Source organism: Mesoplodon bidens, assembly GCF_964165515.1.
Source record: "Mesoplodon bidens genome assembly, chromosome: 13".
Taxonomy (NCBI): Eukaryota; Metazoa; Chordata; class Mammalia; order Artiodactyla; family Ziphiidae; genus Mesoplodon; species Mesoplodon bidens.
Window position 1 is genome coordinate 42,887,380 of NC_138169.1, and position 19,517 is coordinate 42,906,896.

Here is a 19,517-nt window from a genome sequence, read left to right on the forward strand (position 1 = left end):
GCACGCAGAAGCGGGGCCAAATCCAAAGCTGAACCCCAGGAGTTGTGCAAACAAAGAAGAGAAAGGGAAATCTCTCCCAGCAGCCTCAGGAGCAGCGGATTAAATTTCCACAATCGACTTGATGTACTCTGCATCTGTGGGATACCTGAAGAGACAACGAATCATCCCAGAATTGAGGCAGTGGACTGTGAGAGCAACAAAATATATTTTTTTTTCCTTTTTCTCTTTTTGTGAGTGTGTATGTGTATGCTTCTTGTATGATTTTGTCTGTATAGCTTTGCTTTTACCATTTGTCCTAGGGTTCTGTCTGTCCGTTTTTTCTTTTCTTTCCTTTCTTTAAATTACATTTTAATAATTTTTTATTTTAAAAACTTTATTTTATTTTATTTTTTCTTTCTTTCTTTTTTTTCTTTTTTTCTCCCTTTTCTTCTGAGCCGTGTGGCTGACAGGGTCTTTGTGCTCCAGCCGGGTGTCAGGCCTGTGCCTCTGAGGGGGGAGAGCCAAGTTTAGGACATTGGTCCACCAGAGACATCCCAGCTCCACATAATATCAAACAGCAAAAGCTCTCCGAGAGATCTCCATCACAACGCTAAGACCCAGCTCCACTCAATGACCAGAAAGCTACAGTGCTGGACACCCTATGCCAAACAACTAGCAAGACAGGAACTCAACCCCACCCATTAGCAGAGAGGCTGCCTAAAATCATAATGTCACAGACAGCGCAAAACACACCACTGGACGCAGACCTGCCCACCAGAAAGACAAGATCCAGCCTCATCCACCAGAACACAGGCACCAGTCCCCTCCACCAGGGAGCCTACACAACCCACTGAACCAACCTTACCCACTGGGGGCAGACACCAAGAACAACAGGAACTACGAACCTGCAGCATGTGAAAAGGAGACCCCAACACAGGAAGTTAAGCAAAGTGAGAAGACAGAGAAACATACAGCAGATGAAGGAGCAAGGTAAAACCCCACCAGACCTAACAAATGAAGAGGAAATAGACAGTCTACCTGAAAAAGAATTCAGAGTGGTGATAGTAAAGATGATCCAAAATCTTGGAACTAGAATGGAGAAAATAGAAGAAACGTTTAACTAGGACCTGGAAGAACTAAAGAGCAAACAAACAATGATGAACAACACAATAAATGAAATTAAAAATTCTCTAGAAGGAATCAATAGCAAAATAACTGAGGCAGAAGAACAGATTAGTGACCTGGAAGATAAAATAGTGGAAAAAATTACTGCAGAGCAGAATAAAGAAAAAAAGAATGAAAAGAATTGAGGACAGTCTCAGAAACCTCTGGGACAACATTAAACGCACCAACATTCAAATTATTCGGGTCCCAGAAGAAGAAGAGAAAAAGAAAGGGACTAAGAAAATACTGGAAGAGATTGTAGTTGAAAACATCCCTAATATGGGGAAGGAAATAGCCACCCAAGTCCAGAAGGGGCAGAGAGTCCCATAGAGGATAAATCCAAGGAGAAACACACCAAGACACATATTAATCAAACTATCAAAAATTAAATACAAAGAAAAAATATTAAAAGCAGCAAGGGGGGCTTCCCTGGTGCCGCAGTGGTTGAGAATCCGCCTACTGATGCAGGGAACACGGATTTGTGCCCCAGTCTGGGAAGAGCCCACATGCCACAGAGCGGCTAGGCCTGTGAGCCATGGCCGCTGAGCCTGTGCGTCCAGAGCATGTGCTCTGCGATGGGAGAGACCACAACAGTGAGAGGCCCGTGTACCGCAAAAAAAAAAGGGGGGGACAACAAACAATATACAAGGGAATTGCCATAAGGTTAATAGCTAATCTTTCAGCAGAAACTCTGCAAGCCAGAAGGGAGTAGCAGGGCATATTTAAAGTGATGAAAGGGAAAAACCTACAACCAACATTACCCTACCCAGCAAGGATCTCATTCAGATTTGATGGAGAAATTAAAACCTTTACAGACAAGCAAAAGCTAAGAGAATTCAGCACCACCAAGCCAGCTTTACAACAAATGCTAAAGGAACTTCTCTAGGCAGGAAACACAAGAGAAGGAAAAGACCTACAATAACAAACCCAAAACAATTAAGAAAATGGGAATAGGAACATACATATCAATAATTACCTTAAATGTAAATGGATTAAATGCTCCAACCAAAAGACATAGACTGACTGAATGTATACAAAAACAAGACCCATATATATATATGCTGTCTACAAGAGACCCACTTCAGACCTAGGGACACATACAGACTGAAAGTGAGGGGATGAAAAAAAGACACTCCATTTAAATGGAAATCAAAAGAAAGCTGAAGTAGCAATTCTCATATCAGAAAAAATGGACTTTAAAATAAAGACTACTACAAGAGACAAAGAAGGACACTACATAATGATCAAGGGATCCATCCAAGAAGAAGATATAACAGTTGTAAATATTTATGCATCCAACATAGGAGCACCTCAATACATAAGGCAAATGCTAACAGCCATGAAAGGGGAAATCAACAGTAACACAATCATAGTAGGGGACCTTAACACCCCACTTTCACCAATGAACAGATCATCCAAAATGAAAATAAATAGAGAAACACAAGATTTAAATGATACATTAAACAAGATGGACTTAATTGATATTTATAGGACATTCCATCCAAAAAGAACAGAATACACTTTCTTCTCAAGTGCTCATGAAACATTCTCCAGGATAGATCATATCTTGTGTTACAAATCAAGCCTTGGTAAATTTAAGAAAATTGAAAGCATATCAAATATCTTTTCTGACCACAACACTATGAGACCTAGATATCAATTACGGGAAAAAATCTGTAAAAAATACAAACACATGGAGGCTAAACAATACACTACTTAATAACTAAGAGATCACTGAAGAAATCAAAGAGGAAATCAAAAAATACCTAGAAACAAATGACAGTGAAAACACGATGACCCAAAACCTATGGGATGGAGCAAAAGTAGTTTTAAGAGGGAAGTTTATAGCAATACAATCCTACTTCAAGAAACAAGAAACATCTCAAATAAACAACCTAGACTTACACCTAAAGCAATTAGAGAAAGTAAAACAAAATAAACCCCAAAGTTAGCAGAAGGAAAGAAATCGTAAAGATCAGAGCAGAAATAAATGAAAAAGAAATGAAGGAAACAATAGCAAAGATCAGTAAAACTAAAAGCTGGTTCTTTGAGAAGATAAACAAAATTGACAAACCATTAGCCAGACTCATCAAGAAAAACAGGGAGAAGACCCAAATCAATGGAATTAGAAATGAAAAAGGAGAAGTAACCACTGACACTGCAGAAATACAAAGCATCCTAAGAGGCTACTACAAGCAACTATATGCCAATAAAATGGACAACCTGGAAGAAATGGACAAATTCTTAGAAAACCACAACCTTCCAAGACTGGACCAGGAAGAAGTAGAAAATGTAAACAGACCAATCACAAGCACTGAAATTGAGACTGTGATTAAAAATCTTCCAACAAACAAAAGCCCAGGACCAAATGGCTTCACAGGCAAATTCTATCAAACATTTAGAGAAGAGCTAACACCTGTCTTTCTCAAACTCTACCAAAATATGGCAGAGGGAGGAACACTCCCAAACTCATTCTACGACGCCACCATCACCCTGATACCAAAACCAGGCAAAGATGTCACAAAGAAAGAAAACTTCAGGCCAATATCACTGAAGAACATAGATGCAAAAAAATCCTGAACAAAATACTAGCAAACAGCATCCAAAGGCACATTAAAAGGATCATACAACATGATCAAGTGTGGTTTATCCCAGGGATGCAAGGATTCTTCAATATACACAAATCAATCAATGTGATACACCATATTAACAAACTGAAGGATAAAAACCATATGATCATCTCAATAGATGCAGAAAAAGCTTTCCACAAAATTCACCACCCATTTATTATAAAAACACTCCAGAAAGTAGGCATACAGGGAGCTTACCTCAACATAATAAAGGCTATATATGACAAACCCACAGCCAACATCGTTCTCAATGGTGAAAAACTGAAACCGTTTCCACTAAGATCAGGAACAAGACAAGGTTGCCCACACTTACCACTATTATTCAGCATAGTTTTGGAAGCTTTAGCCACAGCCCTCAGAGAAGGAAAAGAAATAATAGGAATCCAAATCAGAAAAGAAAAAGTAAAGCTGTCACTGTCTGCAGATAACATTGTACTATACTTAAAGAATCCTAAAGATGCTACCAGAAAACTGCTAGACCAAATCAATGAATTTGGTAGAGTAGCAGGATACAAAATTAAGGCACAGAAATCTCTTGCATTCCTATACACTAATGATGAAAAATCTGAAAGAGAAATTAAGGAAACACTCCCATTTACTATTGCAACAAAAAGAATAAAATACCTAGGAATAAATGTACCTAAGGAGACAAAAGACCTGTACTCAGGAAACTGTAAGACATGGATGAAAGAAATTAAATATGATGCAAATAGATGGAGAGATATACCATGTTCTTGGATTGGAAGAATCAATATTGTGAAAATGACTATACTACCCAAAGCAATCTACAGATTCAACACAATCCCTATCAAACTACCAATGGCATTTTTCACAGAACTAGAACAAAAAATTTCACAGTTTGTATGGAAACACAGAAGATCCCGAATAGCCAAAGCAATCTTGAGAAAGAAAAACGTAGCTGGAGGAATCAGGCTCCCTGACTTCAGACTATACTACAAAGCTACAGTAACCAAGACAATATTGTACTGGCACAAAATCAGAAATATAGATCAGTGGGACAGGATAGAAAGCCCAAAGATAAACCCACGCACATATGGCCACTTTCTTTTTTTTTGAATTTTATTTTATTTATCTTTTTATACAGCAGGTTCTTATTAGTTATCCATATTATACATAGTAGTGTATATATGTCAGTCCCAATCTCCCAGTTCATCACACCACAACCCCCATCCCCCGCCTCTTTCCCCACTTGGTGTCCATACATTTTTTCTCTACTTCTCTGTCTCAATTTCTGCTCTAGAAACTGGTTCATCTGTATCATTTTCTAGGTTCCACATATATGTGTTAATATACAATATTTGTTTTTCTCTTTCTGACTTCACTCTGTATGACAGTCTCTAGATGCATCCACATCTCTACAAATGACCCAGTTTCGTTCCTTTTTATGGCTGAGTAATATTCCATTGTATATGTGTAGCACATCTTCTTTATCCATTCATCTGTCGATGGGCATTTAGGTTGCTTCCATGACCTGGCTATTGTAAATAGTGCTGCAGTGAACATTGGTATGCATGTGTCTTTTTGAATTATGGTTTTCTCTGGGTATATGCCCAGTAGTGGGATTGCTGGGTCATATGGTAATTCTATTTTTAGTTCTTTAAGGAACCTCCATGCTGTTCTCCATAGTGGCTGTATCAATTTACATTCCCACCAACAGTACAAGAGTGTTCCCTTTTCTCCACACCCTTTCCAGCATTTGTTGTTTGTAGATTTTCTGATGATGCCCATTCCAACTGGTGTGAGGTGATACCTCATTGTAGTTTTGATTTGCATTTCTCTAATAATTAGTGATGTTGAGCAGCTTTTCATGTGCTTCTTGGCCATCTGTATGTCTTCTTTGGAGAAATGTCTGTTTAGGTCTTCTGCCCATTTTTGGATTGGCTGGGTTTTTTTTTTAATATTGAGCTCCATGAGCTGTTTATATATTTTGGGGATTAATTCTTTGCCCGTTTGTTTGCAAATATTTTCTCCCATTCTGAGGGTTGTCTTATCGTCTTATTTGTAGTTTCCTTTGCTTTTCAAAAGCTTTTAAGTTTCATTAGGTCCTATTTGTTTACTTTTGTTTTTATTTCCATTACTCTAGGAGGTGGATCAAAAAAGATCTTGCTGTGATTTATGTCAGAGTGTTCTTCCTGTAAGAGTTTTATAGTGTCTGGTCTTACATTTAGGTCTCGAATCCATTTTAAGTTTATTTTTGTGTATGGTGTTAGGGAGTGTTCTAATTTCATTCTTTTACATGTAGCTGTCCAGTTTTCCCAGCACCACTTACTGAAGAGACTCTCTTTTCTCCATTGTATATCCTTGCCTCCTTTGTCATAGATTAGTTGACCATAGGTGCATGGGTTTATGTCTGGGCTGTCTATCCTGTTCCATTGATCTATATTTCTGTTTTAGTGCCAGTACAATATTGTCTTGAGTACTGTAGCTTTGTAGTATAGTCTGAAGTCAGGGAGTCTGATTCTTCCAGCTCCGGTTTTTTCCCTCAAGACTGCTTTGGATATTCGGGGTCTTTTTTGTCTCCATAAAAATTTTAAGATTTTTTTTCTAGTTCTGTAAGAAATGCCGCTGGTAATTTGATAGGGATTGCATTGCATCTGTAGATTGCTTTGGGTAATATAGTCATTTTCACAGTATTGATTCTCCCAATCCAAGAATGTGGTATATCTCTCCATTTGTTTGTATCATCTTTCATTTCTTTCATCAGTGTCTTATAGTTTTCTGCATACAGGTCTTTTGTCTCCCTCGGTAGGTTTATTCCTAGGTATTTTATTCTTTTTGTTGCAGTGGTAAATGGGAGTGTTTCCTTAATTTCCCTGTCACATTTTTCATCATTAGTGTATAGGAATGCAAGAGATTTCTGTGCATTAATTTTGTATCCTCCAACTTTACCAAATTCACTGATTAGCTCTAGTAGTGTTCTGCTGGCATCTTTAGGATTCTCTATGTATAGTATCATGTCATCTGCAAACAGTGACAGTTTTACTTCTATTCCAGTTTGTATTCCTTTTCTTTCTTTTTCTTCTCTGATTGCCGTGGCTAGGACTTCCAAAACTATGTTGAATAATAGTGGTGACAGTGGACATCCTTGTCTTGCTCCTATTCTTAAAAGAAATGCTTTCAGTTTCTCACCATTGAGAATGACGTTTACTGTGAGTTTGTCATATATGGCCTTTATTATGTTGAGGTAGGTTCCCTCTGTGCCCACTTTCTGGAGAGTTTTATCATAAATGAGTGTTGAATTTTGTCAAAAGCTTTTTCTGCATCTATTGAGATGATCATATGGTTTTACTTCTTCAATTTGTTAATATGGTGTATCACATTGATTGATTTGCGTATATGGAAGAATCCTTGCGTCCCTGGGATAAATCCCACTTGATCATAGGGTATGATCCTTTTAATGTGTTGTTGAATTGTGTTTGCTAGTATTTTGTTGAGGATTTTTGCATCTATATTCATCAGTGATATTGGTCTGTAATTTTCTTTCTTTGTGACATCTTTGTCTGATTTTGGTATCAGGGTGATGGTGGCCTCATAGAATGAGTTTGGGGTTTTCCTTCCTCTGCAGTTTGTTGGAAGAGTTTTAGAAGGGTGGGTGTTAGCTCTTCTCTAAATGTTTGATAGAATTCACCTGTGAAGCCATCTGGTCCTGGACTTTTGTTTGTTGGAAGGTTTTTAATCACAGTTTTAACTTCATTACTTGTGATTGGTCTGTTCATATTTTCTTCTTGGTTCAATCTTGGAAGGTTATACCTTTCTAAGAATTTGTCCATTTCTTCCAAGTTGTCCATTTTATTGGCATAGAGTTGCTTGTAGTAGTCTCTTATGATGCTTTGTATTTCTGCGGTGTCTGTTGTAACTTCTCCTTTTTCGTTTCTAATTATATTGATTTGAGTCCTCTCCCTCTTTTTCTTGATGAGTCTGGCTAATGGTTTATCAAGTTTGTTTATCTTTTCAAAGAACCAGCTTTTAGTTTTATTGATCTTTGCTATTGTTTCCTTCATTTATTTTGCATTTATTTCTGCTCTTTATGATTTCTTTCCGTCTGCTAATTTTGGGTTTTGTTTGTTCTTCTTTCTCTAGTTACTTTAGATGTAAGTTTAGATCATTCATTTGAGATGTTTCTTGTTTCTTGACATAGGCTTATATTGCTATAAACTTTCCTCTTAGAACTACTTTTGCTGCATCCCATAGGTTTTGGATTGTTGTTTTTTCATTGTCATTTGTCTCTAGGTATTTTTTGATTTCCTCTTTGATTTCTTCAGTGATCTCTTGGTTATTTAGTAATGTACTGTTTAGCCTCCATGTGTTTGTGTTTTTTACGTTTTTTTTCCTTGTAATTGATTTGTTATCTCATAGCGTTGTGGTCAGAAAAGATGCTTGATGTGATTTCAATTTTCTTAAATTTACTGAGGCTTGATTTGTGACCCAAGATGTGATCTACCCTGGAGAGTGTTCCATGCACACTTGAGAAGAAAGTGTAATCAGCTGTTTTTGCATGGAATCTCCTTTAAATATCAACTAAATCTACCTGGTCTGTTGTGTCATTTAAAGCTTGTGTTTCCTTATTAATTTTCTGTTTGGATGATCTGTCCATTGGTGTAAGTGAGGTGTTAAAAAAGTCCCCCACTATTATTGTGTTACTGTCAATTTCCTCTTTTATAGCTATTAGCAGTTGCCTTATGTATTGAGGTGCTCCTTTGTTGGGTGTCTATATATTTATAATTGTTATATCTTCTTCTTGGATTGATCCCTTGATCATTATGTAGTGTCCTTCCTTGTCTCTTGTAACATTCTTTATTTTAAAGTCTATTTTATCTGATACGAGTATTGTAACTCCAGCTGTCTTTTGATGTTCATTTGCATGGAATATCTTTTTCCATCCCCTCACTTTCATTCTGTATGTGTCCCTAGGTCTGAAGTGGGTCTTTTGTAGACAGCATATATATGGGTCTTCTTTTGTTTTGTTTTGGTTTTTTTCTTTTGCGGTACACGGGCCTCTCCCGTCACGGAGCACAGGCTCTGGACGCGCAGGCACAGTGGCCATGGCTCATGGGCCCAGCCGCTCCACGGCACGTGGGATCCTACCAGACCAGGTCACGAACCCGCATCCCCTGCATTGGCAGGTGGACTCCCAACCACTGCGCCACTAGGGAAGCCCGGGTCTTGTTTTTGTATCCATTCAGCGAGCCTGTGTCTTTTGGTTGGAACATTTAATCCATTCATGTTTAAGGTAATTATCGATATGTATGTTCCTATTACCATTTTCTTAGTTGTTTTTGGTTTGTTTTTGTAGGTCCTTTTCTTCTCTTGTGTTTCCCACTTAGAGAAGTTCTTTCAGCATTTGCTCTAGAGCTGGTTTGGTGGTGCTGAATTCTCTTAGCCTTTGCTTGTCTGTAAAGCTTATGATTTCTCTGTCGAATCTGAATGAGATCCTTGCTGGGTAGAGTAATCTTGGTTGAGGGTTCTTCCCTTTCATCACTTTAAGTATATCTTGCCACTCCCTTCTGGCTTGTAGAGTTTCTGCTGAGAAATCAGCTGTTAACCTCATGGGAGTTCCCTTGTATGTTATATTTCATTTTTCCCTTGCTGCTTTCAATAATTTTTCTTTGTCTTTAATTTTTGCCAATTTGATTACTATGTGTCTCGGCGTGTTTCTCCTTGGGTTTATCCTGTATGGGACTGTGTGCTCTCTGGACTTGGGTGGTTATTTCCTTTCTCGTGTTAGGGAAGTTTTTGACTATAATATCTTCAAATATTTTCTCGGGTCCTTTCTCTCTTTCTTTTCCTTCTGGACCCCTGTAATGTGAATGTTGTTGCATTTAATGTTGTCCCAGAGGTGTCTTAGGCTGTCATCATTTATTTTCATTCTTTCTTCTTTATTCTTTTCCACAGCAGTGAATTCTACCATTCTGTCTTCCAGGTCACTTATCCATTCTTCTGCCTCATTTATTCTGCTATTGATTCCTTCTAGCGTATTTTTCATTTCACTTATTGTACTGTTCATCTCTGTTTGTTCTTTAATTCTTCTAGGTCTTTGTTAAACATTTCTTGCATCTTCTCGATCTTTGCCTCCATTCTTTTTCCGAGGTCCTGGATCATCTTCAGTGTCATTATTCTGAATTATTTTTCTGGAAGGTTGCCTATCTCCACTTCATTTAGTTGTTTTTTGGGGGCTTTATCTTGTTCCTTCATCTGGTACATAGCCCTCTGCCTTTTTATCTTGTTTATCTTTCTTGGAATGTGGTTTTTGTTTCACAGGCTGCAGGATTGTAGTTCATCTTGCTTCTGCTGTCTTCCCTCTGGTGGATGAGGCTATCTAAGAGGCTTGTGCAAGTTTCCTGGTGGGAGGGACTGGTGGTGGGTAGAACTGGCTGTTGCTCTGGTGGGCAGGTCTCAGTAAAACTTTAATCCTCTTGACTGCTGATGGGTGGGGCTGGGTTCCCTCCCTGTTGGTTGTTTGGCCTGAGGCGACCCAACACTGGAGCCTAGCAGGGCTCTTTGGTGGGGCTAATGGCGGACTCTGGGAAGGCTCACACCAAGGAGTACTTCCCAGAACTTCTGCTGCCAGTGTCCTTGTCCTCACGGTGAGACACAGCCACCCCCGCTTCTGAAGGAGACCCTCAAACACTAGCAGGTAGGTCTGGTTCAGTCTCCTATGGGGTCACTGCTCCTTCCCCTGTGTCCCGATTCCCACACTACTTTGTGTGTGCCCTCCTAGAGTCTAGTCTCTGTTTCTCCCAGTCCTGTCGAAGTCCTGCCGTCAAATCTCGCTAGCCTTCAAAGTCTGATTCTCTAGGAATTCCTCCTCCTGTTGCCAGACCCCCAGGTTGGGAAGCCTGATGTGGGGCTCAGAACCTTCACTCCAGTGGGTGGACTTCTGTGGTATAAGTGTTCTCCAGTTTGTGAGTCACCCACCCAGCAGTTATGGGATTTGATTTTATTGTGATTGCGCCCTTCCTACCGTCTCATTGTGGCTTCTCCTTTGTTTTGGCTGTGGGGTATCTTTTTGGTGAGTTCCAGTGTCTTCCTGTCGATGATTGTTCAGAAGTTAGTTGTGATTCTGGTGCTCTCGCAAGAGGAAGTAAGAGCACATCCTTCTACTCTGCTATCTTGAACCAATCTCGTGGTCACCTTATTTTTGATAAAGGAGGCAAGAATATACATTGGAGAAAAGAGAGCCCCTTCAATAAGTGGTGCGGGGAAAACTGGACAGCTACATGTACAGGAATGAAATTAGAACACTCCCTAACACCATACACAAAAATAAACTCAAAATGGATTAAAGACCTAATGTAAGGGCGGACACTATAAAACTCTTAGAGGAAAACATAGGCAGAACACTCTATGACATAAGTCACATCAAGATCCTTTTTGACCCCCCTCCTAGAGAAATGGAAATAAAAATAAACAAATGAGACCTAATGAAACTTAAAAGCTTTTGCAGGGCAAAGGAAACCATGAACAAGACGAAAAGACAACCCTCAGAATGGGAGAAAATATTTGCAAACAAAGCAACTGACAAAGGATTAATCTCCAAAATTTACAAGCAGGTCATGCAGCTCAATATGAAAAAAACAAACAACCCAATCCAAAAATGGGCAGAAGACCTAAATAGACATTTCTCTAAAGAAGATATACAGATTGCCAACAAACACATGAAAGAACGCTCAACATCACTAATCATTAGAGAAATGCAAATCAGAACTACAGTGAGGTAATCACCTCACACCAGTCAGAATGGCCATCATCAAAAAATCTAGAAACAGTTAATACTGGAGAGGGTGTGGAGAAAAGGGGACCCTCTTGCACTGTTGGTGGGAATGTAAGTTGATACAGCCACTATGGAGAACAGTATGGAGGTTCCTTAAAAAACTAAAAATAGAACTACCATATGACCCAGCAATCCCACTACTGGGCATATATGCAGAGAAAACCATAATTCAAGAAGAGTCATGTAGCACAATGTTCATTGCATCTCTATTTACATTAGCCAGGACATGGAAGCAACCTAAGTGTCCATCGACAGATGAATGGATAAAGAAGAAGTGGCACATATATACACTGGAATATTACTCAGCCATAACAAGAAACGAAATTGAGTTATTTGTAGTGAGGTGGATGGACCTAGAGTCTGTCATACACAGTGAAGTAAGTCAGAAAGAGAAAAATACCATATGCTAACACATTTATATGGAATCTTAAAAAAAAAAGGTTCTGAAGAACCTAAGGGCAGGACAGGAATAAAGACGCAGACATAGAGAATGGACTGGAGCACAAGGGGAGGGGGAAGGGTAAATGGGACGAAGTGAGAAAGTGGCATGGATTTATATATACTACCAAATAAAAAATAGATAGCTAGTGGGAAGCAGCCGCATGGCACAGGGTGATCACCTCGGTGCTTTGTGACCACCTAGAGGGGTGGGATAAGGAGAGTAGGAGGGAGACGCACGAGGGAGGAGATATGGTGATATGTGTATATGTATAGCTGATTCACTTTGTTATAAAGCAGAAACTAACACACCATTGTAAAGCAATTATATTCCAATAAAGCTGTTAAAAAAAGAAGTCCATAGTTTTTCTATATTGTGCTGGCCAAAATACATTGTTTTTTTTGTTTGTTTGTTTTTTTGCGGTATGTGGGCCTCTCACTGTTGTGGCCTCTCCCTCTTGCACTGTGCGGAGCACTGGCTCCAGACGCACAGGCACAGCGGCCATGGCTCACGGGCCCAGCCACTCTGCGGCATGTGAGATCTTCCCGGACTGGGGCACGAACCCGTGTCCCCTGCATTGGCAGGCGGACTCTCAACCACTGCGCCACTAGGGAAGCCCCAAAATACATTGTTTTTAAGAAAGTTAATTGTAAATACAACCAACCTATTGTCAGTTTTCATTTTTGTTAAGAGTTTTGCAAAATTTTCTAAAACGTTCTTGAGATTTCTGAAAACCAAAGTGTAATTTGCAGAGTGAAAGGAAATGTTTTACTATATAGGTAGTGGAATTTGATGACAGAGGTCAATTTTGAAACTATTTATTTGGTGTGACTCTCGTGCAGAAGCCATTTCTCTACAGGGAAAGACTAAACTATAGCTTGTTGTTTGATTTGTGCTGCAGGGTAGATTAATTAAAATTATATTTTGTCACCTACAAGTTCTGTGTTGTGACAGCATCTGGCTCTAAAACTCTATATTTTATTTAAAAGGCCAGCATTAAGCAAAGATGGCTGTTAACTCCTGAAAATCGGTTTTTAGCAAGTTATATATAAGTAAATGCACAATTTAAATGAAGGATTTCTGTCCTGTAATTTGGGGAACAAATGGAAAATGGTTCCTAGTTCATTTTCTTTAGTTAAGTGTTTTCTGCTTTGCTGGATTCAGTTACCTATGGCTTATTCTTTGTCTGTCCTCTGATATTATAAAATAATTTGAAGTGATCTTTACTTTATGTCTCTCTGAGACTGCCTGTTTCATCATAAATTGTTTGTTTCTTTCATCTAGGCTTTTTTTCTTGAATGTTAAAAATTTAGTTAGTGTTCTTTTAGAAAAATATTCTCAGGATACATTTATGGTTCCCCAATAGGTTACTTTCAGTTGACTCTCTTGGAGTCTGATCTTGTTTGAATATTTATCTAGCAACCAGTGCCAGGTTCTTTCTTCCTTCTTCTCCAGAGTAATAAGATTTCAGTGGGAATTAAACCTGCTTCCTTTTCCAGAAAAACTTAAGGACCTGTGTAGTGATATTTTATTTTGACTTCTTCACCTTGTTTTTTTTTAAAGAATACCATTTGACACTTACTTGCCTTGGTGAAATGATGCTACGTTTCATACATTTATTTCCCAGTTTTAATATCTTGAATTTATCTACCTTAATGAGGCATCTTTCATGGGTACCCCTGAATAGTTTAGTGCCCAAATACTAAAAAATTATACCTTGTAGATTTGGTCATTTGGGTTAGGCATAATGAAAGCTGTACAACAAAACAATACTAACTCACTTTCAGTTGTTGACATGAAGACAGATACAGAGTAAATCCATAAGAAAGTGTAATATATTGAAAAGATTTATAATGAGAACACTTGGCTCTGAGTTCTGTTTCTACCACTTATTATTTGTGTGACCTTTATGAAGTTTTCCCAATCTCTTAAAACCTCACTTTCTCCCTTAGTTATTAAAAAAAAGTATATGTATAATTTTCATGTTATTATAGCAATTAATATATACCTTTCAGTGTCGTTGTAAGAGTTAAATGAGTTAATTTTAAGGAAGTGCTTTGTAAATCATACAGCATAGAACTGTTTCCTATAATATACAGACACTATTTTTAAGTACCCTTGACCTTTGAACAACACAGGTTTGAATTGCGTGGGTTCACTTATATGCATATTTTTTTCACTAAGTACCTACTACAGTGCTACACGATTCGCAGTTGGTTGAATTAATGGATGCAGACACGTGGATATGGAGGAACCTCGGATGTGGAGAGCCAACGATAAGTTACATGTGAACTTTCTACTGCATAGAGGGTCCGCGCCTCTACCCCCCACATTTGTTGTTCAAGGGCCAACTGTCATTCTCTCTTATTCCAAAAAGTTTGACTATATTTTGGCCACTTTCCCTCCAATTTACTGTTCAACTTATTCTTCAGGCATTTCTTAACCTGTGCTTAAACTAAGGAGAGCTTAAGCTCTAGGGGTGTTTCTTTTCTTCTTTTTCTTCTATTCCATACTTCTTCCTTACCTAAATTCTGCCTCTTCTATTTAGAGATTCAGGAATAAAGAGTTTGTTAGAGGAAAGGAATCAAGAAATGATGTACCTTTGGCTGTTAGGGAAATCTCATGTTTATTTTACACTGTCACGTATTTGGTAAAGAACAGAGAAGTGGGCTTAGTGATCAGTTTCTTTCCCCCTTTGAGCATCACTGTGTGTAAACATTGATTTTTTTCTTTTTTTTTTTTATTCCATCTTCTAGTTACAACAGTTGGAGCTCGCGCAGATACAGCATAGAGATGCTAATCTCACAGCTCTTGCAGCTATTGGACCAAGGAAGAAGAGACCACTAGAATCCGGGTCTGGAAGTGAGGTATTGAAATAATGTTTGTTTGTTATTCTATTTTTCATGTCAAAAAAGCAAGCCTAAAGGAAGCAAAGAATGCAAATTTACTCTGCCTTGCACACTGTTGCTGTCAAATACTTGTTAAAACTCTCCTTTGCCTCTTTATAAAATCTTAATTTTTGCTTGTTTTTAAAAATATATATCACCTTGAACTTTACTCCTACTAATTACTTATTTTATACTTTTTCCTATCCCCCATCTCTAGTCATACTGAATCTCACTATCTCAGTTTCTTCTGTGCACTCTTTCAGGCAGTTTTATGTAATTTTCTCCCCGCTATGTATCTAAATCCAGCTCGTCTGTTAAAATCAAGTCTGCACTCTCATTTCTATCATGAACCTTGACTCTACATACCCACACTGACTTCTTTTCTCAGCACATAATGTGTTTCCACGGCATTAATCATTCTCTGCTCCTCGCGTGCGTGTTTTATCTTCTGTGAGATTATGAATTTCTTGAGCAAGACTATAATCCTTTTCCTTTGTATCTCCCACAGGACAGGGCACATACATATTCAATAAACATCATTAATGTTTGATTAACACCAAGGAAGGATCTTACTTAAATCTTTAGAGCAATTATTTGCTGTAGTGATAGATTTTCAGATCGGTCATCAGGGCTGAGATACAGGTTCGATAAGAGCCCTGAGCTAGGTCAGCAGTAAAGGAACCACGGCTTGTCTGTTCTGCTCTGTAAAACTTAAATATGCTTTGAGACAAGCCCCTCCCAGTGCTGACCCTGAACACTGATAGTTCCTAAATGAATGACAATCATCTCAATAGAAGAAGGATTTTAAAAGTCTAGTTCTTTTTATTAATAAAAGTGTAATGAATGCAATATGTTCACATGCAAAAAAAATCCAGAGTATAAAAATGTTTGAAAAAAATAAATGTTTCCTCCTCACAGATTTCTAGTCCCCCATCTCCTGCCCAGCCAGATGTAACCACCATTAATATTCTCACATATCCCTCTAGAATTCGTTGTGAATGTGGGCATGTATCTCATGTGCCTTCACAAATCCACATTTGATTTTGTTTTTACTAAATGCAGTCAAACTGTGTCTGTTGTTCTGCTCTTGATACTTTTCCCCTTTTCCGTAATCTCTCTCATATAATTTACCTCCATACTTTTTAAAGGTATATGACATGACTGTGTTTAGATAAATAATGTATTCAACCAGTTCTCTAATGGAAATTTAGGTTGTTTCCAGGTCTTCGCTTTTATTGCCTCAGAGAACATCCTTGTACTTACCTTGTTGTGTGCTTGTCCAATGTAACTATAGACTAAATACCTAGAAATGGAATTCCTGGGTTAAAGGGTGTGCATTAATAGGAAAACCCTTTTGGAAAAATTCAAACATACTCAAAACTAGAGTAGTATAATGAATCCCCTACACACCTACCATCCTGCTGCAACTACTATCAATTTATGCCTAATGTTGTGTTATTTATATCTACACCAACCTTCTCAGGTAAGTTTTTCACTCCTCATGTTATTTTAAAGTCAATCCTAGACTCAGTATCATTTTACCCATAAATATTATTTGTTGATTTTCTTTTTTTGCTGTACGCGGGCCTCTCACTGCTGTGGCCTCTCCCGTTGTGGAGCACAGGCTCCGGACACACAGGCTCCGCGGCCATGGCTCGCGGGCCCAGCCGCTGCGCGGCATGTGGGATCTTCCGGGATAGGGGCACGAACCCGTGTCCCCTGCATCGGCAGGCGGACTCTCAACCACTGCGCCACCAGGGAAGCCCCTGATTTTCATTTTTGATAAATATTTTTAAATTACCTCCTGAATGAGTTGTATCAGGTTTTACATCCATTAGTGCCTGTTTTCTCACACTCTCATTTAACACTGGGGATTCTCTTTGCCATCTGATGGTTGAAAATGCAATTTTTAATAGAGTGTTTAAATTATGAGTGAAATTGAGCAATTTTTTCATGTGTATATTGGCATTTTCAATTTACCTTTTCCCCACTGAGTTATATTTTTTAATAGATTAAGAACATGGAACTCTCCACACCTCCCTCCACTTTCCTTTCAGTTTGTCTGGGCTTTATTCATCTAAAAGTTTGTATTTTCTTAAATTAAAAAAAAAAAAATCAGTCTTCTGCTTTTGTCCTCCTGGGGTTCTATTGTGTTTGGAAAGCCCTTTCTTAATAATTAGACTTATGTGTTAGTAATTTTATCATTTCAGCTTTTAAGTATAAATCTTTGGTTCATTCAGAATTTGTTTTGAATAAGAGTTGAGATCTGGATTTACCTTTACTCCCTCACTCCCCCATCATTCTCCCCCAGGCTAGCAGATTGTCCCAACACTATTTACTCAATGATTCTTTCCCCACTGATTTGAAATGCCACCTTTATCACAAACAAGTTTGTGTCCAATACAAATTCCCATATGTATTTGAGACTGTTTCTGTGTACTCTGACCCAGTGCTAGCTAATAGAACTTTCTGTGATGAGAATGTGCTGTCTGTGCTGTCCTCAGCAACTACATATGGCTGTTGAGCAGTTGAGCTGTGGCTAGTGTGATTGAGGAAATAATTTTAATTTTTTTTAATTAATGTACATTTTAATAGTCACATGTGACTAGCAACTACCATATAATTGCAGCAGGACCAGTCCAGTGATGTATATCTCTGTTTATGGCTATTTATGTATTAGTACCAAATCTTTCTTTTCAAACATCTTAACCATTTTTAAGTGTACAGTTCAGTAGCGTTGAGCATATTCACATTGTTATGCACCACACCTCCAGAACTTTTTCATCTTGCAAAATTGAAACTCTGTACCCATTAAACAACTCCCCATCTTCCCTTTTCCCAGCCCCTGGTAACCACCATTCTACTTTGATTCTATGAATTTGACTACTTAGATAGCTCATGTAAATGGAATCATTTAGTATTTGTCTTTTTGTGACCTCAAGGTTCCAAATCTTAGTGTATTTTAAAATATGGTAAAACTAGTCCAGTAGAGTTTTTTATGTTCCTACTTCTCTAGCACAGGACAACCCACTGCCCTTTATTTTTGGTCTATTTGTATGTAAATGTGTAAATATTTATTAAAAGTGGGGCATGCTATTTCATCATTAAGCGTATTCCTATAAATATGGCCTAGGGCTTCCCTGGTGGGGCAGTGGTTGAGAGTCCGCCTGCCGATGCAGGGGACACGGGTTCGTGCCCCGGTCCGGGGAGATCCCACATGCCGCAGAGCAGCTGGGCCCGTGAACCATGGCCGTTGAGCCTGCTCGTCTGGAGCCTGTGCTCTGCAATGGGAGAGGCCACAATAGTGAGAGGCCCACATACCGCAAAAAAAAAAAAAAAAAAAAAAATATGGCCTAGTTAGCATACTTTTTTCTTTTTGGCAAGAACAGTTACTTGTAATTTTTTTTCATCCACATAAAGTTATTCTTTATAATATTATAATTCCTTTGAGAAAGAGCTACAGGGATGTCTAAGTTCCTGCCCTACTTTTTGATAATGGTCGCTTTATACAAATTCTGTTAAATGTTTGCTTCGTGGGGAAGCGTCATAGCACGTGGGTAAGTACATAATAGTTTGGACTCAGTCAAATCTGGATTTGGTTCTTGACCATTAAATTTTGTAACCTTTGACAAGTTCTTTAAACCTCTTACCTCAATTATCCCCGTCTGGAATATGGGTGTAATACCCGCCTTATAATGTTTTAAGGATTGGATTATGTAAAGTGCTTAATTAGTTCCTGGCCTCAAGTACAGGCCTAATAAATTGTCATCTTTGTTATCATAGTAATAGTACCATTATTTTAGCTTTTAATAGAATTTTATAAGTAGTAATGATCCATAGTGAATTTGAACTGTGTTAATCCTTAATCTCTTCAAAGCTTCATTTTTATGTCTCATTTGAGTTCGTCACAAATCTCAGAAACATTAAATGTTCCCTGTTTTCTAATAATCAGATTTTAAAGTATTTTTCATCAATTGTATGTTTGAATCTGAGAAAGTCCATAGGTTACAGGGGGGAAAATGAAATGTACTGCTGATGTTCAAAACAGTGATTAAAAAAATATCAGTTTATATGATTTATCTATTAGCATTAAAATATAAGCTTATTTAAGTTTTAAATTTCAAAACAGATGTGTTCTAACTTGGCTATAAATATACTGAAGTGTGTGTTTGCTTGGTGCTTCTTCAGTTTTGAGAACTTAGGCCTGTATGTTTTCCCCTTTATTCCTGGACTTTAAACTTCGATCGTTGTCAGACTTTTACTGAGTTATAACAACAGCGAGTACTTTTAAGTAATGCCAACCTGAATTGAAAATATCCATTTCTTTAATGAGTTGGTGACATTTTAGTACAATCCTTATTTTGAAATTAGCTGAAAATTATTTTTTGTTGATTTTTATTCATGGTGTTTTACCTTCAAAGGTAATTTTCTTTGAAAAATGGGAAACTGGAGAGAACCCTGCCGTATGCTCTTTCAGTGTTTACATATACTGCTGATTGATTTGCCCCTCCAATCACTTAAATTGCATGAATCAGGATTGTTAAAAACCCTTTAACGATTTAGTTTTTTTGTTCTCTCACAAATAACACAAAATTGATGTATGAAACCATTTAGATTTTTAATAT

The 19,517-nt window shown here is 38.1% G+C and overlaps 1 protein-coding gene across 1 annotated transcript in view; it reads left to right on the forward strand.

Moving 5' to 3' along the window:
* Positions 1-19,517, forward strand: part of TAF4B (TATA-box binding protein associated factor 4b) — a 117,511-nt gene that overhangs the window by 86,150 nt on the left and 11,844 nt on the right. Inside the window, exon 14 of the mRNA XM_081253251.1 lies at positions 14,761-14,871. Coding sequence (XP_081109377.1) covers positions 14,761-14,871 — 111 coding nt within the window. The remainder of the gene's footprint in view (positions 1-14,760; positions 14,872-19,517) is intronic.